General features: G+C 40.0%; 4 protein-coding genes across 13 annotated transcripts in view; 2 read left to right on the forward strand and 2 right to left on the reverse strand.

Annotated features, from left to right (window-relative positions):
• Positions 1 to 5,640, reverse strand: part of LOC122531108 — a 7,175-nt gene extending 1,535 nt beyond the window's left edge. The window contains exons 1-4 of one of the 4 annotated variants that reach the window (XM_043658711.1): positions 5,494 to 5,640; positions 3,645 to 4,101; positions 635 to 794; positions 425 to 556 (exon numbers count right to left, since the gene is read on the reverse strand). In XM_043658711.1, coding sequence (XP_043514646.1) covers positions 425 to 556; positions 635 to 794; positions 3,645 to 3,719 — 367 coding nt within the window. In that variant the 5' untranslated portion in view covers positions 3,720 to 4,101; positions 5,494 to 5,640. Of the gene's footprint in view, positions 1 to 424; positions 557 to 634; positions 795 to 3,644; positions 4,209 to 4,886; positions 5,176 to 5,493 lie in introns of those variants that run through there. The other 3 variants (XM_043658710.1, XM_043658713.1, XM_043658709.1) reach the window with 3 other exon arrangements.
• Positions 5,641 to 5,730: 90 nt separating this feature from the next.
• Positions 5,731 to 8,078, forward strand: LOC122531105 (elongation factor Tu, mitochondrial-like). 2 transcript variants are annotated; one of them, XM_043658706.1, is made up of 6 exons: positions 5,731 to 5,880; positions 6,068 to 6,120; positions 6,206 to 6,371; positions 6,466 to 6,773; positions 6,876 to 7,537; positions 7,624 to 8,078. In XM_043658706.1, the coding sequence occupies exons 1-6, from the start codon at positions 5,847 to 5,849 to the stop codon at positions 7,805 to 7,807; spliced, it is 1,407 nt and encodes a 468-aa protein (XP_043514641.1). In that variant the 5' UTR covers positions 5,731 to 5,846; the 3' UTR covers positions 7,808 to 8,078. The 2 variants fall into 2 exon arrangements, with proteins under 2 accessions (XP_043514641.1, XP_043514642.1); XM_043658707.1 differs by having other exon boundaries at positions 6,209 to 6,371.
• Positions 8,079 to 8,157: 79 nt separating this feature from the next.
• Positions 8,158 to 11,204, reverse strand: LOC122531111 (GTP-binding nuclear protein Ran). 3 transcript variants are annotated; one of them, XM_043658718.1, is made up of 3 exons: positions 11,003 to 11,204; positions 9,933 to 10,421; positions 8,158 to 9,816 (listed from the first exon to the last, which is right to left on the reverse strand). In XM_043658718.1, exons 2-3 carry the CDS (start codon positions 10,362 to 10,364, stop codon positions 9,601 to 9,603), a joined length of 648 nt encoding a protein of 215 aa, XP_043514653.1. In that variant the 5' UTR covers positions 10,365 to 10,421; positions 11,003 to 11,204; the 3' UTR covers positions 8,158 to 9,600. The 3 variants fall into 3 exon arrangements, with proteins under 3 accessions (XP_043514653.1, XP_043514654.1, XP_043514652.1); XM_043658719.1 differs by having other exon boundaries at positions 10,789 to 11,204; XM_043658717.1 differs by having other exon boundaries at positions 10,693 to 11,204.
• A 593-nt stretch (positions 11,205 to 11,797) lies between these two features.
• The window catches only part of LOC122531110 (syntaxin-1A), a 32,648-nt gene continuing 21,358 nt past the window's right edge, over positions 11,798 to 23,087 (forward strand). Inside the window, exons 1-3 of one of the 4 annotated variants that reach the window (XR_006307192.1) lie at positions 11,798 to 12,089; positions 14,503 to 14,589; positions 19,672 to 19,771. Coding sequence is in view for 2 of the 4 variants with exons in the window: in XM_043658715.1 (XP_043514650.1) it covers positions 12,057 to 12,089; positions 14,503 to 14,589; positions 19,672 to 19,771 (220 nt within the window). In the remaining 2 variants the exon portion in view is untranslated. The remainder of the gene's footprint in view (positions 12,090 to 14,502; positions 14,590 to 19,671; positions 19,772 to 23,087) is intronic. The other 3 variants (XR_006307191.1, XM_043658715.1, XM_043658716.1) reach the window with 3 other exon arrangements.

Consider the following 23,087-nt stretch of genomic DNA (forward strand, 5'->3'; position numbering starts at 1 on the left):
ATTATTAATATTATACAATAGTATTATTACTAGTATTATGTACTAATATAGTAGTAGTATTATTAGTATTATATATTATATACTAATATTATTATTACTATATATTATATAATAGTATTATTATTAGTGTTATATATTATATACTAGTGTTATTATTAATATTATATACTATATAGTAGTAGTATTATTATATACCAGCGTCATTATTACCAGTATTACATATACAGTGTCATTATTACCCAGTAAGTGTAAGCTAGAGTAAGTTATAGTATTACTATTGTTTATTGGAATAAGTTATCTCGTCATTTTTGTAACGCGGTCGACAATCCGTCGATTGATCGGCAATCGGCGTGGCGATCTGACGAACTTCCCGTCTCTACGGAAGGGAGTACGACACTTGCCGGCGAAAAAGTGCTCGACTTACCGGCCAGACACGTGTGCCGACGAAACTGCAGGAAACCGTCCGCGCATGCGCACAAGCCGTCCAAGCAGCCGCTGTTGGCTACTTTCAGGGTGCATTGCTCGTCGACCAGGCACTCCTCGCCCAACAGAGTCGCTTCGAGAAATGAAACAGCGCTCGTTGTTACGCGGGCTGAATCGAACGCGACGCTGCGAATCGCGAACTAATTCTCACCCTCGAGGCAGTAGGTGCGATTGTACGCGGCGAAGTATGGCAGACAGCGGCAGTGGCCATGGTCGCAGTGACTACCCTCGATCCTCGACTGGCATTCCGCGTCCCTGCTGCACCGATCGTCCAACTTGGCGCCAGGCGTCCTCGAGCCACCGGTCGCCCCCTGAAATCCATTCGTTCCAGCTCGAATCTATTTTCCGAAACCTGTCTCTGTTCTCCATTTTTCCAACGTTTCGTCGTTTCCTGCTTTCCGGGCGCCCCACTCGACTCTGCTTCCTGTCCCGTCGCCTCCTACCACCGTTTCTCATCTCATCGTCGAACAATAAGCGCGCAGCGAACGAAAGCGCCGGGTCACGCGTAAGAAAAACGCGGAAGCGGCAAGCTGGGTAGAGAGGAAGACGATAGAAAGACGTGGAAAGAGTACGCAGTCTGAACGCACAACGTGTTGTTCCATGCCGGACCGGGTTAGGTTTTTTTTGACTAGTTTTCGTTTACGTTGTCACGATTGATAGCTTTGCTTCTGGAGTGTGTCTTGCAATTTTTATAATTGTGCAGAATAATAATACTAAAACTAACAATACTGGACTGAATGATGCTGAAACTAACAATACTAAACTGAATGATGCCGAAACTAACAATACTAAACTGAATAATATTGAAACCAACAATACTAGACTATAGAATAATACTAAAAACCAACAATACTAAACTAAATAATACTAAAACTAATAATTCTAAACTAAATAATACTAAAACTAACAATACTAAACTAAATAATACTAAAACTAACAATATTAAACTAAATAATACTAAAACTAAGAATTCTAAATTATAAATAATGCTAAAACCAACAATATTAAACTAAATAATACTGAAACCAACAATACTAATCTAAATAATATTGAAACCAACAATACTAGACTAAATAATACTGAAAACCAGCAATACTAAACTAAATAATACTAAAATTAATAATTCTAAACTAAATAATACTAAAACTAACAATAGTAAACTAAATAATACTAAAACCAACAATAGTAAACTAAATAATACTAAAACCAACAATATTAAACTAAATAATACTAAAACTAAGAATTCTAAATTAAATAATGCTAAAACCAACAATATTAAACTAAATAATACTGAAACCAACAATACTAAACTAAATAATACTAAAGCCAACAATACTAGACTAAATAATACTGAAAACCAACAATACTAAACTAAATAATACTAAAACTAATAATTCTAAACTAAATAATACTAAAACTAACAATAGTAAACTAAATAATACTAAAACCAACAACATTAAACTAAATAATACTAAAACTAAGAATTCTAAACTAAATAATGCTAAAACCAACAATATTAAACTAAATAATACTGAAACTAACAATACTAAACTAAATAATACTAAAAACCAACAATATTAAACTAAATAATACTGAAACCAACAATACTAAACTAAATAATATTGAAACCAACAATACTAAACTAAATAATACTAAAACTAACAATGCTAAACTGAATAATACTAAAACTAACAATTCTAAACTAAATAATACTAAAACTATAATTATCAAGAAAAATGTCTTGAAAAGTTTAAGATGCATTACAGAACGAAGCAATAAATTTCCTTTCAAGACTGATTCGGATGATTAGGAATCTTGGAAAAGTTTTGGCGATGAGTAGAATTCAATGCAAACAAAGAAAAAAAAAAAAAACTTTGACCTTTATAAATTTAAAGTCAATTTCACACTTTTCATTCCAGCCCATGTACGTGAAAAGAGAGCAACAAACAAAATCGAAATAACAAATACAGGGTGGGCCGGAATTCAGGGTACAGCCGAACAGAGGGTGATTCTACGTCAAAAAATGAGAAAAAAAATTTGGTATAACTTTTTTTATCTGGCGCTCGATTTTCGAGAGAGGATCGACTTTAAAGTTTGTTCATCTTTGTGAACGATTTAGTTGTCTATTCTTCTACAGCGTAGTTGTCTCCGTCCGGGACAGTGTTTGCAAACATTATTTATTGAGTGATTAAAGCAGTACAAAGTGTCCCTACTGATAATTAATTTTTTATTCCTTGTTACTACTTTCTATCGCAGCGCTACAACACAGTACACTGTTACAAGTATCGTTGAAAATGTCCTCCTCGTTGCTGCATACACAAGTTTGCTCGACGAATTGATGATGTCTGAACAGAATGTAAGCCAATGTCGTTTTTCAATTTCTCGAATTTTTCCATAATCGTTTGCTTCGAACGTGCGAACGTTTGAAATGTTGTCTTTATAAACTTGTTCTTTCACATGCCCCCATAAAAGAAAATCTAGAGGCGCGAGGTCCGGGGACCTTGGGTGGCCAACGTGCCTTACCATCGCGGTAGATCCAACGCGAATACGTTTGATTTAAAAAATTTTCAACCTCCGTCGCGTGACGTGGCGGTGCACCGTCATGTTGGAAAATCATACTCCTTACAGTAGCCAAGGGTACATCCTCTAACAACGAAGGCAATTCGTTGCGTGGAAACTCAAAGAACGAACAAACTTTAATGTCGATTCCCTCGAAAACCGAGCGCCAGATAAAAAAAATGTTGTACCAAATTTTTTTCTTATTCTCCGAACGTAGAATCACCCCTCGCTCGGCTGTACCACAAATTCCGGCCCACCCCGTATACGTCGAGCGAGTACGTGACAAAAGAAAAGAGAGAGAAGAACGAAAGATGCGACATTTGCGTCCCGACTGTGTGTAACGCAGTCGCGTGACATGCACCGTTAGTCAGATGTTGCTCGCCAGCCAAAGTTTCGTTACTAAAAGAAGTCAGGAGTTACAGCTACTTGCTTTCGCCGCTGCGAAAAGCAAGTGCGTCTTTTCCTCCGAACCACCCTTTTCACCGTGTCTCCAAAACCCCTTGGCCCTTCTCATTTTCTCTCCTCAAGCGCCGCATTATCAAACCTTGCGCCGATTCTCGCCCACTTTTCGGATCGTTCGGATCGTTCGAAACGAAACTCACCAAACGGTCGATCGTGATCGCCAACAGAAGAAGAAGAAGAAGAAGGACCGCCGTCGCTTCGCCGTTTCCGCGCATCGTCTCTCCTCTTTCTCCTACGCGCGGCACCAAGCGCGCGACGATTGTATCGGTAAACGAACGAAACCGATTCTACAGGTACGACTGTGTATCTCGCGCACGGTTATTCTATACGCGTGAACTGCTGGCAAGTCTCTTCTTCGTCCGCGCGTCCTTCCAAATGACTGAAGGCAAACTGAACGGCCCTCCTGCGCTGCTTTCGGCCCCCGTGCACCAACGGGATGGAAAAGCGGACATAACCGTGTTCCCTCCGCTCTCCCACTCTTCTTTACCACGCTCTCCGTCTCCTACTTTGTCTCTCGGTCTCTCTGTCTCCTCTAGTCTTTTTTTAGTCTCCACTTGCGCTTCCTTTTCCGCATTTTTTTTTTTTCCACCACTGAAACTGACAGAGTCAACCTTTGAAAACGGTTCTCCACGCGCCACGGGAGAATCACTTCGAGTCAGCGATCGAGTTACCGACAATTCGTATCAATCCGGAGACAGATGAGGAGAGGTGTCGCGAGAAACGAATACGATTCGGGTCACGCGCCACGAAATTCATTGGTATTCCGGTGCGAAACGAACAACCGACTCCGTTCCACCCCCTTCCCTTCTTCCTGCTCTGTTCTGCTCGATCGTTTCGTTTTGTTTCGTTTCTAGTACAATCTACCGGTGCATCTACCGCTGCGGCAGAAGGTGGTTTTCGTCAATTTCTGGTTCTGTCGGATGATTGATAGCGCGAGCAAAACGGTATCGCCGTCCCACCAGCAACCCTTGGTCAACTTGATGGCGGCGCTGCGCCGGACGGATCGTCGCACTTGCGACGCTTTCTTTCGGTTCGGCCCGATAAGACAAGAGCGGCAAGCGGGAAATGGCACGCGGTGGTATGGCGGTGAGTCGCTGGTGAAACAGGAAGCGCCGCGATCAACTACGCTGGAATGTAAATGGGGAATCGAGCGAGACAAAAGAAGAAGAGTCAGCGGCGAGAAACGCGTGGAAACGCGTTGCCAGCGGGGTAAAGGACCTCCGCTGTGTAAAACACAAACGAAAACCGGAACAAACTCGTTGCTCGTTCGAGTCTCCCTTTGTCAAAAAGTCGAGCGAAACTTTCGCAAACAACCGGTGAACGCTGAAGTGTCCGTAGTGAAACGAAGGAGAAGGCAACAGTTAATTTCGATGATTGCCTACCTTGCGTACCGGGAGAAATTCTTCTCCTCGCGTTCAACTTTCTGACTTGCTGCTTTCTTGCGATAACCTCCGCCGCTATGTTTTAATTTAATCCGCCATTATGTTTCACGAACGCGCGAATAAAGACGTCCGGAGCATACGCGCGTATATTTATATCTGACTTCATTTATCTCACGTTATACTCCCAATGCATGCTGATCTTACGTTCTTATCTGACCGAGTATCTTGAAATTATACTATAACCACGCTAATGATAATCCTCCCGATCCCCGCCGCATCATCTCTATACACACACACCTTCTTCCTCGTCTTTCTCTCGTGCCTCGTTATTCGCCGCGAATTAATTAGATCTCACTTGTTAGTTTTGCCGCGCGCGCGTGTACACGCATCCTCGTTCCGTGTCTTTCTTCTCTCAGCGCACGATTTTCCCTCGCGAGGGAATTAACCTACGTTTTATTTCACTCTTCGCTCGAATTTCGTTCGACAAGTCAGCGTTTCGGCAACGCGAAGATAAATCTTAAACCTAACCCAAAATTTTGTCGCGAGAAGAGAATGCGTTTCTGAACAGTTTTCGACAATGCCGTTAACGATTGCCGCGTTTACGTACCTTCGGCCAATCACAAAATGGAAGAGCTGGCAAGTACATGTGCTATAGGTACAGAAATCTCCAGAACGCGCCAATCGATGAGGAAATCAAATTCTTCAAAACTTTTTCTTGCGTCGAATGTCCGTTCGGGGGAGGAGGATGCACGTGTAAATACGTGTATACCTGTTATTGATACGCGCGTATATGACACGTGCACGCGTATGATGAAATTAATAATTAAAGTCGAAGATATTACGCAACAATTTTCGGTCAACAATTCTCCCGCGAGTGTCGCGCTTGTCGCGTTGGTTATTCAGAGCCTCGAATCGGAGATTTCGCTGGTTGCGGCGTAAACGTTTGAGAAATTTTCCAACATGGTATTTAGTACAAAGATGGTTTGCAGTTCGGGTAAGTAGATGCGAGAAAATCGAACGACACAACGTTGCTTCGGAACGAATCGATCCTGTTTCTTTTCACTTTGAGAAAAAACAATTTCGTCAAAATGGAAGCCGCTAGAACGAAGTTAAGAGGGAGTTAAATTCTAACCTCTTTAATTTTCAATCAATAAAAACGAAGCCGTTTGCTTTGTTTTCAGTACTCAGGCAAGCAGTGAAACAGCTATTTTTAGTCAAACATCTCGTTAAACAGGTAAGCAAATTCCGAGACCTAACCTCTCAATCGATCTCGAGATAAAATCTTCTTTTCTCATTGTTTTCTTTTTTTTCTTTTTTAGCAGTCTTACGGTCAATTGCGAGCAGGATCCTATTTCTCAGATCTGATAACGCAAAGGTTTTACAGTACGAAGAAAACATTTAACAGGGACAAGCCTCATTGCAACGTTGGTACGATCGGACATGTCGATCATGGGAAAACGACTCTCACAGCGGCAATCACCAAAGGTATATGCGTATATACCAATTTGCATGTACATTTGATTTCACAGTTTTTTTTGTCTCTTTCGCCTCTCAACGAGATCGTCCTTGTTTCTTTCAGTACTTTCGGAGCTGGAACTCGCCAAAGCGAAACAATATGCCGAGATTGATAACGCACCTGAGGAAAAAGCACGCGGTATAACTATCAACGTTGCACACGTTGAATATCAGACAAACAATCGCCATTACGGTCACACTGATTGTCCGGGGCATGCAGATTACATAAAAAACATGATCACCGGTACCTCACAGATGGACGGAGCTATACTTGTTGTTGCTGCTACAGATGGCAGCATGCCGCAAACGAGAGAGCATCTTCTTCTTGCCAAGCAGATCGGTATCTCTCACATTGTTATCTTCATCAACAAGGTAACGTTACATTCAGTTTTTTTTGTTCGTGCATCGTATACCGTGTGTAAATATCTCTAAAAACTCTCACTTGTCAAAAACGTGTCACATTTTTTCGCACAGGTCGACGTCGCGGACGACGAAATGATCGATTTAGTAGAGATGGAGATGAGAGAGTTGTTAACTCAAATGGGTTACGACGGAGAAAACATACCCATCGTGAAAGGCAGTGCCCTTTGTGCGCTGGACGGCACCAAGCCAGAGATTGGACGAGACGCTATATTAAAACTGTTGGAAGCTGTGGATTCTTATATTCCCACTCCCATCAGAGAATTGGACAAACCGTTTTGTTTGCCGATAGAGAACGTTTATTCAGTCATGGGTAGGGGGACGGTAGTCAGTGGCAGATTGGAACGTGGAAAGATAAAGAAGGGCATGGAATGCGAACTGATCGGATACAACAAACTAATAAAGACGACGATAACGGGAATAGAGATGTTTCACAAAACGCTGGAGGAAGCCGAGGCAGGAGATCAGATGGGTGCTTTGCTCAGAGGTTTAAAAAGAGAGGACATTAGAAGGGGTATGATAATGTGTAAACCAGGAAGCATGAAAGCCTACGATCATTTAGAATGTCAGATATACATGCTGACAACGGAGGAAGGAGGTAGAATTAGGCCTATAAACCACATGATGAACGGTCAAATGTTCTCCAAAACGTGGGATTGCCAAGCTCAGATAAACCTGCAAGGAAAAGACTTGGTCATGCCTGGTGAAGATACCACGTAAGTTTACCTTAAATTCTTAAATTCAGGAATGGAGAGGACGTGTTGCGTCGATTCAACGAGAGTATTGGATTTTTTGTTTTCAGTATTGTATTGAAATTAATAAGGCCGATGGTATGTGAAAAGGGTCAACGATTTACGATAAGAGATAGTTTCAAGACCATAGCAACTGGAGTTGTTGCCAATACTTTGCCGAGTTTGAGTGAAACGGAACGTTTAGAGCTTATCGAAGGTAAAAAGAAATTGAAGAAGCGACTGGCGCAAGCGTAATTGTAATTATTTACTGTATTTATCTCGTTTCAACTCAATAAAATCAAGTAGAATCGAATTTAACAAATACACATACGCACGCGCGCACCACCGACGCATAAATACACGAAACATACCTTTATGCGCATTATACCATCGTAGTTATTAATAATAACATTATTGCTCCTGTTACTATTGTATATATGCATTTATGTATGATTATTTGATCTTATCAAAGATCATTCCTGTTTTCAGACACGTAGGAAATTGACAAATAAACTGTTTTTCTATACGGTGTACTTTAATGATTTTACGTTTAATTTTGCAACGATCAGTTTTTAAACGTAGAGCGATTTGAAAATGTTTCAAAAAACAGTTCAACGATGATTTATTGAGGTCCAATACATCAACGGTACAAGTTTTTTCAAACAGCAGATGGGACACCGATACTTCGTACTCCTCTCATTTCTGTTATTTTTACAACCGTAGTTGTGCCATGGTGTTTGCGTACACGTTACTCGATGCGTTCAGGTGTAGTCGATTAGCAATAGAACAAAGGAATTGGGGAGGGCGGGCGGGGGTGGAAAGGAACGTATGCAACGCTTTGTTCGCTCCTCTATAACCAAACGAACGTGTTTGTATATAGAAAAGAAAAACACTGTTTATATAATTTAAATTGAACAAATCGTACATTCACCTTCGCTAATAAAAAATAGTAAACAGTCCTCGTTATCATGGACAGGACGCAACTGACTACAAACCGTGCTCCGCTTCAAGCCGAACGTTATTTCAAAATTCATACAATGCCGTGTGTTTGAAAAATCGAAGATACTCGTAAAAACGGCTGCACATCTAAGGCCGCTTCCTTTCTCTCGTTCGTTTATCGCCGGATGATCGTGTGTGTGTGTGTTTCTGTGTGTAAGGTATTAGCAAAGATTACGTGTCGTTTATTGGTAAAGATTGGACTACTTTGAGAATTTCTCAAAATTTCACGTATGTAGTGTACACATGAATGCGTACGCGCGTGAGCATATGCAGACGCGTGTGTAAACAGTTGCTTTCTAATATTAGCGTATTGATCGTATCGAAAGATTCTTTCTCACAGAATTAATTTCTTTTGCGCTAGGAAACAGCATGTCCATTCATTCCGGTACAGACGATTCGCGTACAATATTTCGGTATTTACGATATTACAAAATTAACAAGAACAATCCGACAGCTTTGACCCGACTGTACAATGAAGCAGATCGACAATTCGGTTTATCAACAAGTTATGCATTCGTTACATTAAATACATCGTTTCACACAACATACGTGTAGTACTCACGCATACCAGTATCGATATCGATCACGCATACCAATATCGATTAATATGTAAATAAAGGAAAGAACGACTTTTAATCTAGCATGCGTAAAGTATCAATGGGACAATGTGTATGTTGGCTAATGCGTACGACAATCATTTTTCTCAAATTCATTCTTATCAAATTCAACGATACTCGTACGAAATTAGACAAATCGTGCCCAATCAATTCTCACGCACGTGGATCTTGATATGCGCGGAAACGTAACGTTCAATTCCTGATATCGTTCAACTTCCAGGACAAAACTAGAGAAACGCCAAGCCGTCGAAGTATCTTTGCCATCGTTTGCCAGTTACATACGAAACGGAAGTATTCTTGTACATTATTAATTCTATTCAAGAAAGAATCTCTGGATTTGATGGAGAGGCACAGGCACGTAACGTACTCAATACGCACGCGTACGTATACGGTTTGTCCTCTCTGTTCGCATTGTACACGGGACGTGGCAAACTAAAGATCTTCATCGTCCTCAGGTAACGCTGTCTCCTGCGCTTCCTTAAGATCCTTCTCTATCTGTTGCTGCCACTGTGGATCCATTGTAACTTCTGGCGGAAGGAGGGCTGGCATTGCAACAAATTCGAGGTTTGGATCGCCGATTAGTTTACGCCCCAACCAGAGGAAAGGTTTCTCAAAATTGTAGTTGCTCTTTGCACTGATGTCGTAGTACTGGAAGAAACACGGAGATAATTATTGTTTGCAAGATGTCTTCTGCTTGAAGACTGTTCGAAGATTAGTGAAAGAAAAAAAGAAATATACCATACACGCTTGGAACGCGTTTTTACCTGAAGATTCTTCTTTCTGTGAAAGACGATGCTCTTGGCTTTTACTTTCCTATCCTTAATGTCAACTTTGTTCCCGCAAAGAACAATAGGTATATTTTCACAAACACGAACTAAATCCCTGTGCCAGTTGGGTACATTTTTGTACGTTACCCTCGATGTAACATCAAACATAATGACGGCACATTGTCCTTGAATGTAATACCCGTCTCTCAAACCACCAAACTTTTCTTGGCCGGCTGTGTCCCAAACGTTGAAACGGATCGGGCCACGATTCGTGTGGAAAATTAGAGGGTGCACCTCGACACCTAACGTTGCCACGTATTTCTTCTCGAATTCACCGGTCAAGTGCCGCTTGACAAACGTCGTTTTCCCGGTACCACCGTCACCGACGAGCACGCACTTGAAAGTGGGAATATCAGCTTGTTGGGCCATTTCAATGTATTACCGGATTAAGAGTTTACTTAAATTCTTGATATGACGAGGAGAGATCTGAAAAAGAAAGAAAAAGATAACGTTTGGATGAAAAGCTAGACGGTTGGATGAGAGAAAAATGGAAAATGCGACGAAAGAAAAGTGAAAACAATCGGATTGTCGGTGGAAAAGCCAAAAACTCGGATGGTTGGAAGTTGCTGGAAGATGCTAGATCGAGGATCGTATCACGCGTTGAAAACGTGATCGACGTGATGCCCGTTTCCAATACACACGAACAGTGTACTTGAAAATGATACGTTATACGTTTCGTATCGTGACACGAACGCACCTACGAAAATACAATTTTATCGTATTGTTTCAAGGAAATCGGAATGCCGGTTCGTCAACGTGCCACGCTTCGGAACGACTCAATGTACAAATTTACCACGTTCCACTGGGAGAATGGCGCTTCTCGTCGTAACACTGGTTTTCGCGTTAATCTTGCCACACGATCGCGTATAATCCTATCGAAACAACGAAGAACCGAATAAACCGACCGATCTATATTTATTTATCACAGGTCTGTGAAAATCGGCGAATTATTGGTACGAAATTTCCCGGCAAGTAACGTGTACGTGAAAATGACCGATAAAATTTACCCTGCAGCACAGTCGTTACGGCTCACAATGGCGTTCCTTCGAGTCGGTGAAGGGGTCCGGCGTTTTCACCATTCGTTAATTAGAACGCGATCCAATTTAACGAACGTATCCGATCGGTACACCGTGAAAAAATTAAACTGGAATATTTTTCAGTTCAGATTGTTAAAATAATACGTAAATGGTGTGTTTGTCGAAAAGTTACGATCAAAGAATGACGTGGCGAGCGACATCTATCACGTGAATGACGCGAGCGCGCCACATCGGAGCCGGTATCAAAGAGTTTCAGTTTTTAACGGGAGAATTTATACGCGCACGTACGTGCACGTATGTACCTACGTGAAACGGTATATCGGAACAGGTTCGGTGATAAACGTTTAATTTCAGCGCGTACGTTCGCTCTGCCCTTTCACGCTTTTCGCGAAATTTTTTCCCTCCTTTTTCCCCCCTCCTTTTTCTTTTCCTCCCTTTAGCGTCTCGATGGCAATGCGATACGTAACGCAGCGTAAAAGCATGGATCATAAAATTTACATTTGTTGCAACAAGTTGCCCTCGATATTCATACGATCGGCTTTACACAACCGAGGATTCCCACTTTTCCTCGGCCTATAGCCGATGAGATCAAACGTTCGACAAAGTTGAGACAGTATGCACCCACAGATATAAGCGTATATCGACAGATTGGAAGGAAGTTTCGAAAATTTTGTCGTTCGATGAAGATAGTTGGTAGAAAGAAATAAAAAGGAAAAATTCGTCCAATACGGGCAAAGTGGTAGAAAGTCGGGGGAAGTGGGAAAGGCGGGGCTACGACAAAGTCTAGATTCGGTCCTGAATGTAGTTGACGTCAGCGACGCATGCGCAACAGAACGGACGGCACTGCAGAAGCAGCCGAGTTCGCGAGTGTATCGATTTTATGATCGTGTCTCTCGCCGATAGTGTGTCCGTTTCCTTTAGTTTTTAGTTGCTCATGGTATGTGGATAAAATCGTGAATGGGATTAGTCGCTAGTCTCATCGTTCCGTACACCCGCTGACTCGCAACACTTTGTTACCCTCACCATGACCAAGGATAGATTAGCAGCTCTCGTTGCGGTGAGTTTTCGAAAAACCGTCTGCATATTTTTCGAAATCGAGCCGATTCGTCGAAACGGCCTATCATTTACGTTTCTTCTCTCTTTTCTGCCGTTGGTTTTTCTATTATTATTCTTTCGATTCATGCGTGCTCTCTTTCTGCCCCCTTTGCGAATTTCAATTTCCCCGTGTCTACGTTCGTTCAATTCTGTTATTCCGATACTCTCCGCATCGTTCGTATTTTATGACGTTCTGAGAAACGATACTCTTGTGCGGTGTACATACCTGCATATATGTGTTACTGCATATATATATGCAAGTAAATATATACGTACATGTATAGTATGTATATACGTATATGTATGTCATAGTCTATTGTTTTTTCATTCGACGAGACGAAATGTTTCTTCCGAAACCGTACCAGATATCAAACGAATCTCGTAAAGTGGAAAGAAGGCGTTTCCGCGGTGTCTGCTTGACAGTCGACCATTTGGTAGTTGAACAGAGAGAAGAACGAATGAGTGACTGAGAAAGAAACAGAAACAGATGAGAGTATAGAGAGAGAGAGAGAGAGAGAGAGAGAGAGAGAGAGAGAGAGAGAGAGAGAGAGAGAGAGAGAAAGAGAGAGTGACTGACAAATAAATAGATGAATAAATAGGTAGAGAATGAGAGATAATGTGTGTATCTCTCCCTATGTGTGTATGTATGTAGAAAGAGGAGGGGGAGAAAGGGAGGAGAGAGAGAGAGAGAAAGAGAGAGAGACACCAATGCTTCCCGTGACTGACAGGTGTTTGCCAATATAATATGTTTTTCGTCATCGTATATTTCATAACGATGACAGAGTTCTCGATCTCGGTGCTGATACGAGTGATTCAAGCAGTCACTTTCAGATGGAAAGCTTACTTTTTCCGACAATGCTCGAGCGCCGTCCTGTGATACAACGTCCCGAGTATGTTGAGACACGGGTATTTTTATAGTTTCATTGGGAGGTGACCGATCGTACGTAGGAATAGTGTCGGTGTCGATGACTCATTGTCAGAGGCATCGACTAACACTCAGGGAGAACCCTGCATCTGGGCGTATCTCACGCAGGAAAAAAGTAGGGAATTGTTATAAACGCCTGTCATGCCGACAATCCTTTCTTTTCTTCTCTCTCTCTCTCTCTCTCTCTTTCTCTCTCTTTCTCTCTCTATATTGTAAGAAGAAAATTTTTCAGCTTATTTTAAAATTTCGATCACAGTATGAAAGGAAGCGATTCGTATCCGAATTATTTTACGTTTGCGTAGTGTTTACAATAGATAGTTCACAGCCGAAATAAATATGTACTTTAGAAGAAAAAAAAAAAAAAAAAAAATGGACGACTCGTAGGCTCTGTTTTCCAATACAGTTGAAAATGACAGTCAAAGCGAAGCAAATTACACGAAAAAAAAAAAGATAGGAAGTAAAGGAGACATCTACTACTCACGGTAACGTGTGCACGTTAAAGTGTTATGTACATGTTAAAAAGGATCGAGACGAATGTGCGCTTGTTGCGCCTGTGTAATGCCCAATGATCAAAGCAATGTAATAGTTGGTTTCAACTGATTTACCGGGTGAGCCAAAGTAGATATCCTTGGGAAAAAAAAAAGGAAGGAATTACACTTTTGTTTTTGCATTGTAACGTATTGTTACGAGAAAGTGCGTATCGCGTGGTAATCTCGATATCGATATTTATCTTTAATCACTCATTTCGAGTACAAGACGAACGCGAGTAAGAGTCTTTTGGTAAGAAACGAGAGGAACGAGGAAAACAATTGGACAGTGTCTGGCGAATTTTGTCACGAGCCTGCGCCTAGTTAGTTAGATAAACGAAGAAGGTTGGGATAGAAGGTTAAGCGGTACACACGTAAACACACACCCACAGATACATTTGCATAGAGACAGAATTCGAACGAGAACGAGATAGAATACGCGTAACACATTACCGATTGATTATTCGGTATTTAGCGATTGTTCGACGCGTTGATTGTTCGAGAATGCGTGTTTCACTATACAGGATGTATCGTATCGATCGTATCGGACTCGACGATGTTTATCATGCGTAATTACCAAACTTTTGATTTGTTGGTCGACGATAAACGCGTATCGCGTAACGATTTGTTTAACAGCAGGAGCATTAAAATTAAAAAAAAAAAAAAAAAAAAGTAAATGAATGAATGAAATAAAAAATAATAATATGCGGCGACTCGTCCTTTTTTCTCCTAAGTCGTTTTTGTTCGTTGAGCAATTTGAAAGGCTGAACAATGATGTTGGGTTCATTGCGTGTCGCAATTAATTACCGGCGGATCGGCCCACTTGCGGGATGCGAGAGAGATCCGAAAGAGATTCGCGCACGAATCGGAAAAGTGAAAAGTGTATGAAAGTGTTACTAACGAGCAACGTCGATCTGTTTCAGGCCCAGTCGGACGACGATGACGTGGCGGACGATGTGTCCGTCAACGTCGGCGGGCCCGATGATTTCATGACCGAATTCTTCGCGGAGGTGAGTATAACAATTAACAACATAACCGATTAAATGCCGTTTCCAGGTGAAACGCGAGCGCGGTGATTTCTCGTCGTTGGCAAAACGCTTGCTCTCCCCCCGCTTTCTCTCTGCTCGTCGCCGTGTCTCCACGGCAACGAACAATATCGCCCTCTCATCTCTCGTCCCTCCCTGCCTTTTTCTCCCCAGTCGTCCAATCTTTCAACCCGTGCTCCATCTCATCTGTTCGCTCCATTTCCTTCCTCGGATCGTCATCTCTTCTCACGAATGGCAGCTTGCTTTTTTCTTTCTTTCTTTCTTTCTTTCTTTCTCTCCTTTTTCGTCTCTTCTCGAGAATTATCCGAACGTGTGGCGATAAGTAACGACAAGTAGTAGTAACGCGCCTGTAGGACGCGATCGAGGATAATCGATACGTTTCTGCTTCGCTCTGTGCTACGTAAGTAAGTACGGAGTAAGTAAGTAGCGGCTATATCGGGAAATGAAGAGTCGAGTCGCGTGGAGAAGGAGGGGGGAGGGAGGGTGTTTAGGGGGCTGTAACCGAATCGATCGATCGGTTTATCTATCTGATCCGGTTGGAATGGAGATTGGAATTGGAGTCGGATTGTCGGTTCGTTCGTTCGTTTGTTCGGGCGATTAGGCGAAACCATTTCCCTCTCGGAGGGAGGAAAAGGTGGAATTTCCACATTTGCGCTCCTCGCGCGAAAAACCTGTCTATCAAAATCACGTGTGAATGCCATCGTCGCGGCTAGATTCTGCACGTTTCGATCGTTGGAGACCTGATTTGAAAAATACTGTGCAAAATTGTCCTTGGCCGGTTCCATCAAGGTCAAAGTTTTTTTATCGTTTCGTCGTGATCTAGTCGTCGAGGGGATAAAAAAAAGTCTCCGGGGGGGGGGGGGGCGACCATGTGCCGGAAGCGACCCCTTCTCTCGGAAAACGATGTCGAAACATCCACAATTTTTAAATTCATTTTATTCGTTGTGTTGTTATGTTTTATAGCGAGATATGGCATATCGTATAGAGTTTATACTGTATAAATTTATATTTTATTAATTGTATTATTTATTGTTTATTTATTGTATTTTATTTATTTATTTATTTATTTGTTGTATTTTATTTATTGTAATTTATTGTTATATTTTATTTATTGTATTTTATTGTTATATTTTATAGCGAAATATGGCATATCGTGTAGAATTTATACTGTATATTTATATATTTATATATTTATATATTTATATATATTATATTAATATAATTATATTTATGTATATTTATATTTATTTATATTTATTTATATTTATATATATTTATGTATATTTGTATATATTTACGTATATTTGTATATATTTATATATATTTATATATATTTATTTATATTTATGTATATTTATATATATTTATGTATATTTATTTATATTTATATATATTTATGTATATTTATATATATTTATTTATATTTATATATATTTATTTATATTTATATATATTTATATACATAATACTGTATATTTTTATATAGAATATTTTTATACAATGTAAATTCTACACGATATGCCATATCTCGCTATAAAATATAACAATAATACAAATAAAAAAATGGGTTTAAAAATTATGGAAGTTTCAACATTGTTTTCTGAGAGAAGGGGTCGTTTCCGACACATGGTTCCCCCGAGACTTTTTCATACTCTCGATGAGTAGATTACGACGCAATGATAAAAAAAAAACTTCGACCTTGAGGGAACCGGCCAAGGACGATTTTGCACGTTATTTTTCAAACGGATCTCCACCGATCCAAAAAAAAAAACGTGCAGAATATCTGTGATAGTTTTTACACGTAATTTTGGTACAAGTACGTACATGCCTCGCTCATGCAACGAACTTGCCTCGGTAAGTAACAAATTGGAGATCGAAATCTCCAGAGCCGTAATGTCGGACTTGATCCCGATAATTCCGCGATAGAGGCGGGTTTATCTAGATTGGAAAGATACGTGCATGTGTGTGTGTGTGTAAATGTAAAAATATCACACGTACCGGCAGTGGTGTGACGCGAATCCGGAGTTGGTCCATGGACGAACAAGGGAGAAAGCAGTTACAGGAGATGGAAACGTGTCGATATCGTAACGCGAGAAAATTTCTGTTTGGACGGTGCTCGTCTCGATATTGGGGAATTAGGTCGAGACGATTCCGAGCCGAATGGCCGTATCGCGCGTCACGTGTCCCGTGCGAAATGCATCAAATATTTCCACCACCACCCCTTATTTCCGATCCACCTTCTCGACAATAGAGCGCCGCGCCGATCTTGTGATTGAGTCGCGCTGCACTTAGGCAGGTGTGGGTACTCGCATCCCCACCTGCTCGAAAGTCTCGGGACAAATGCAATCACTTGATACACATTTCAAGAGCGGAGAGAAAATTAAATAGTCGAGGAAAAATTGACGCTCTTACTAATTTTAGGGGAGGGGGGGGGGGGATGTTCAGTCATCGGGACCGTAACGAATTTACTGCAGTTGGCGAACAAAATTTTCGACAGAGAAAGTACTTCTGGTTGGCCTCTTGAAAGAAAATGACCGTAGAACCGTGTCTGGAGGGAATAAACTCGATACTATGAATCTAGATAGTGCACGAACAATAGTTTCCGTGTCCACTGTACGTTAACGCTTCGCAGATTCCTGCGAGTTTAACATTTCACAAGGAATTTTAAGAGAGTATGTTATTTTTATCTCCAGGGGGCTTTTTAAAGTCCTATCTCGTATTATCAGTTTAGTTTATGTTATCAAGTACTAGTTTTAATTTTTTTTATATTATCAAGTGTAATTTATATTACCGAGTGTATTGTATCGTGTCATATTGTCAATTCTTCTACTTTTTTTGTTCGGTACGGTTGATCGATAATTGGTAAACAGGCAACTCGATTCGAACACTGAACATGTGTCAAAAAAATCTTAGGAAAAATGTCCTAACGAGGGAACACACCGGAGTGTGAATGTTTTCAATGAAATTTGTTTACCAATAAATGTAGTTTCTTCAATATATTATTTCTTACGCTAAATTCGTAGTCGAAGAAACGCAAATTTCATCGATTTACAAAAAAAGAAAAAAAAAAAAAAAAAACGATATCTTCGACGATTTCCGAGATATTTGACAAAATATGTGTTTCGCACTCGCAACGTTGAGGGTAGTTTTTAGGGTAGTTTTCAGGGTTAAATATTTTTTCTTTATGCCAAATTTCGTCAAAGTCGATGATTCACAAATTCAGTATCTTCCCTTGTAAGACTTTCGAGCGGCTTTCAGTGTACTTTGATCGTGCTCGACGCCGGCTTCGTTGTTTGGCAAAATGTGAAATGGAGTAACGCGGAACAATGGAAATTAAAAGCGACGCGATCCCACGCATCTCACGTTCACAAGCGATTTTGACGTGGAGAACTCCGAAAGTGCAAATAGCAACTGTGTGACATTTGCGTTCGTAGCTGTTTCGCGTGGGCTCGTATCGCTTGTTTAATTTTTTTTTATAGGCGGTGGCCGCGTGGGAAGAGACAATTTTATCAAAGGTCGGGAACATCGATGCGAATCGTTGCCATGGAAACGGAAAGATTCCCTCGGAAAATTGGTTACTCGCGTCTCTCGTTTTCGTTTCCTTTCGTCGCGTGCCACCACCGCATTCCCACTTTCCTTCCTCGCATCTCGTCGACCGATGCGCGTTGAACGTTTTGCTATCTGTTATGCGTAAGTACGTATCTACTTACGGTGGCGAGCAAAACTGAACGCACACGTGGATTTTTAACATTAACGATATTTTGTGGTTTGTCTGCACGTAGAACGCGAAGAAAGCAAAATATGCACTGTTTTGCAGGATGCTTTCCAAAAGAAATTTGGTGACCTCGTCACTGTTCTGGCAAATATAAATTGTACTCGCAGAGTGAGTTTTTCGCCGAGATTAATTTAAATTGAAAAATTGTTCGATTAATTGTACTTTAAACTGTTGTAACTTTGTTAAAAAAGATGGTACAATAATCTACCCAATGGTCTCATTTTAAAATATAAAGCTCATGTTTTCACAACCCTAATTACCCTAGTTTTTTTTTTACTCAAGATATTTCGACACTAACGCGTAACAAATGGATAAGTGTTGTTTGCAAAAATTCACGCATATGTAAAAACAGTGGAAAATTTTATTTACGACTGAATCCATCACCGTCTTGAAGATATAACCCCTTAGAACTTGCTGCATGATTTTTCAAGTCATTCTTTGAACTTTGAGCATTAGAGTTAAACAACAAAAATTCAAAAAGTTCCAACATTCGGGACCTAACTTTTAACGTTCAGAGTTCAATAAAATTGCAAGAGAAGGGAGAAAATCGTGCAGCGTTGTAAGGAGAAAATTTTCGATACCACCGCTTTTACAGATATTTGAATTTCTGCAATTTTCGAGTGCAAGATACTCTCTTACACGGTGTGAAAATACGCTTTGAAAAAAATGAGACCAAGCACATCCTTATATGATTTTCTTTTACAAAGTTGTAACAGTTTGAAGCAGAGGTGGCTAACTGGCGGCCCGCTGGTCCTTGCCCCTACTTTCTTGATCGTTACCCCCACTACCGCGTCGATCCCCTCCACTACGTTGAAACTTGCTCGCCGTGCACGAGCTCACTCCCCCATTGATGCAGTGGAGGGGGTAGCGCTAGGCGATTAGGAAAATAGGGGCAAGGGCCCGCGGACCGCCACTGGTTCATTAAGTATCGACAATTTTTTTCATCGTTGCGTTCAGTAATGCACCTTGCCGTATGTACGTGTATCAATTGCGAAAAGTCGCTACCGAACAATTTATCCTTTAATTTCTTTGGATTTGTAATACGACGTTACCGTGCCGCCATTTACTCAAACACCGGTTTGCCATCAATGGCTAACTTTTCCCTCTTTAATACCTTGTATCTCTACGTATGTATATCTTACGTTTTCCTCCTTCATTTTCATCGTATACCCAATTCACAATCATTACGCTAATTTCTTCTTTCGTTTCTGTTCTCGGTATGTCCTCCCGACACCGCCACGCGGTTTAACGTCTCGCAATGTTTTCCACAGGTGGAGGAGATCCGCGAAATGATAGACAGGATCCAGACGAACGTAGAGGATGTGAAGAAAAAACATAGTGCCATCTTGTCGGCACCACAGACCGACGAAAGTGAGTCTCAACGATCTCTTTGTTCTTATTTGTCTCACGTCTCGTGTCGACCGAACCATCGCGTCCTCGGTCACATCGAACGATTAACAATGCGTTGTCCACGTCCAGAGTCCCATCGTACGATCGTTGCTGCTGTTTGCTCACGCCAATTTTGCAACGCGCGTTCGAGATTAGAGACGACCGTGACTCGGGCAAAAAAGAGAAAACGCGATAGTAGAAAGGGAGAGGGGGCAGCAATTAACGAAGATCGACCTTGATCTCGTTACTATCGTTCACAGGGATTGGATCATATAATTGTTTCTTTTTTTTTTTTTTTTTTTATTTTGCAATTTCGCGCGACGTCTTTCCTTATTTTTCCAAAAATATGTAATTGATAATTCTTTTTTCTTTCTTCTCTCTGGTCTTCTTTCTTGTCCCTTTTTCTTCCTTCGTCGACACCACTATAGACATATCGTATATCGTCTACTTGCTAGTTGAAACTATACGTCTATTATTTCTGCTCGCATTACTCGGATGTTTGCGACATGATTCTTACTTTAGCGATAAGTAACAGAACAACGTGGTGATTACTTTAAATCGGATGTCTTTTATATATAAAAATAGACGAGGTTGGCCAAGAAGCAACTGCGTTTTTTTTTTATCACGAGAAATGAAAGCTTCATTTAGACGACGTGTTGTTCATTTCGTTCGATTATGCCTTTTACCATCTTTCAGGCAAATTTCACGTTCAAAAAGTTCTTATCCTTCTCGACCAAAAAATAGCTCCAAGAACGATTTGATATTCTCTTCGTCAGTGGTGAAATTTAGCAAACCAATTCTGACACAGGCTTCTTTAAGGCTTCTTTACCACACGTACACGTCTAGATAATTTTTTACGAGCGCTTGCACAATGTTTTTTTTTTTTTTTTTTTTTTCCTCTTCAAAGATAGCAGAAAATGTTCCACTCTCATTTTCCATTTGTGAAATCGACGCCAAACGAACAATTGTCAACGAGATCTTGCATTTTTTTTTTCTAAAGCAAGCTTGAACAATCGAATGTCAGATTGCATTTGCGATTTAAAATAAAATTAGATACATTTGAAGATGTACACTAGAAAAAGGGTCAATTACTTTTTAGCCAACTCGATACTATATTTTTCCATTGTTAGAATTTGTTCGTATACTTTGAACTAACAATATTTCCAATTGTGAAAGATATATATATATATAATATTTTATTATATTTATATTATATATTTTACTATTTTATTTTATATATTTTTTTATATAATTATTTACTTGTATATACATATATATATGTATACAAATATTTTTTAGCAATCTTAAATATTTTTTTCACTGATTCTCTATCACTTTAGTGGACATAGATTGTAATTATTGTTTTATTGTTTGCCAGAGAAACACAAATTACTCGAAACATCGGGTAAAATTGTATCTGACGAGTCGAGTAATGACACTCTAACCTCAATTATCTTGTAAGATATTCGGGCACCTGGGTACATCAGATAATTGAGATCACACATTTATTATTTCTACACGAGTGTTTACAAAATGTAATTTTTACTTTAGCGATAAATACTAAAACGACAGAGTAATTATTTTAAATTGAATAGTAGGGCTCGTTTGCCTTCGAACTAATAGTTGTGAAAGAAAAATACTCTTTTAGAGCTGGCAGATGTCGCTAGTGTACGTCAATATTTTTTACCAAGTTTCAACAGTCTTGGTTACTCTGCTTGTCACAGAAACACAGATAAAATTGTATCGACTGTTCGGATATCCGACGAGTCAAGTAGTAATAACTCTAGCCTCAGTTATGTCAGATATTCGGGTACTATTTCTAAAGGTATTATCTCTATCGCTTATCGTCTATCACGTGGAATTCCTGTCTGCCAATTTTTCTTCGGCAGTACATGCATGTATTTTATGTACAAGGTGGGCCGAAAGTCCTACTATATATATATATATTTACATATATTTATTTATTAATTAAATTTTTCTTGTTGAATTTGAAAGAAATGTTGTATATAAAAAAACTTTAAAACATAAGTATGTCACGTTTGAATTACTTAAATTTAATTTGTTTAATTTAATTCAATTAAACAATTAAATTAATTTAAAAAATTTAACTTAATTTAAAATTTAATTTAAAATAATAAAATTAGTTTTTCCTTACGTTTCAATATTTTATTAAAAACAAAACAAAAAAAAAACATAGGTGAGAAGAAATAGGTGCTTTTAGCCCACACTGTAGATAAAACGTACAGCACGTGCAGGAAAAAGCGAGGACTAGAAAATACTGTCAAGTATCTCTATCGCCAATAATTTACAGTCTCTCTCTCTTTCTCCGTCAGTGGTCGAAGATTGCCGCCAGTATAATTCTCGGTTTTTCAATCGCTCTCGTAGCCGTGGCGTAAATTCGAAAGACGAAATAACGCCGTACGGGTAAAATCGCGAAGGCATGCGCGCTTGGAAAGCGGAGGCTGGGAAATTTCGCGCGGCTGATCTCCGTTTCTCGCGGAGAACAGAGAGACGACAGAGAATTCGCTGTACGTGCGAACGAGCAGAAGCGGAGCAGAGAGTGAGAAACTGGAGAGGACGCGATCGATGCACACGCCGCCGGATCGTGCACACACACGTACTTTTTCGTCTGACTTTCGGCTAACTTGCAAGCGACCAGAAAGATCGATCGAGCTCTGCCTTGCTCCTCTTGTTTTTCAGCGAATTCACTCCCGAAAACGAGACATGTATGTCGCATATATCGTGATCGCGCGATGTAACGAAACGATCTTACCACCGAATCTCGATTGAAACAAAGGAGGAAGGGAGGAGATCGATCGGGGGACAGCTTTTCGAGCGCGAGTCGCACATTTTGGAGTTTAGGCAGAGAAAACGAATCCCCGAATTTAACAGTTTGCGTTACCGGCCAATCTGCTCCCAGGACCCGCACATTTTTGGAGCGATTTGGGAAACTTTGTATTACAATGCATAAATGCACTTCTTCAATTCACATTGATAAAGTATCCTTAAGTGTTACTATATACTTTTTTATAGTAATATTTAAGAAACTATATTTATCGTGTATTTTAGACTTTAACTATTATTTATTTTATATTTATGATGCCAGGGTCCACACATTTTTGAAGCAACTTTGTACAATGCATATATATGCACTTCTTTAATTCATACTGATAAAATATTCTTAAATGTTACTATATACTTTTTATAGTAATATTTAAGAAACTATTTATTATGTATTTTAGAGTTTAACTATTTATTTTATATTTATATTTAACTATCATTTTAGATTTTAACTATT

Source organism: Frieseomelitta varia, unplaced genomic scaffold (genome assembly GCF_011392965.1).
Source record: "Frieseomelitta varia isolate USP_RPSP 00005682 unplaced genomic scaffold, Fvar_1.2 scaffold_375, whole genome shotgun sequence".
In the NCBI taxonomy this organism is placed as follows: Eukaryota; Metazoa; Arthropoda; class Insecta; order Hymenoptera; family Apidae; genus Frieseomelitta; species Frieseomelitta varia.

Bases quoted from the DNA above. Each gene is read 5' to 3' on its own strand.
- LOC122531105 (XM_043658706.1), top strand. From the start codon at position 5,847: ATGGTATTTAGTACAAAGATGGTTTGCAGTTCGG. The intron at 6,121-6,205 runs GTAAGCAAATTC...TTTCTTTTTTAG, and splicing joins TCAAACATCTCGTTAAACAG to CAGTCTTACGGTCAATTGCG. The intron at 7,538-7,623 runs GTAAGTTTACCT...TTTTGTTTTCAG, and splicing joins ATGCCTGGTGAAGATACCAC to TATTGTATTGAAATTAATAA.
- LOC122531111 (XM_043658718.1), bottom strand. From the start codon at position 10,364: ATGGCCCAACAAGCTGATATTCCCACTTTCAAGTGCGTGCTCGTCGGT. The intron at 9,817-9,932 runs GTAAAAACGCGT...TGTTTCTTCCAG, and splicing joins ACAGAAAGAAGAATCTTCAG to TACTACGACATCAGTGCAAA.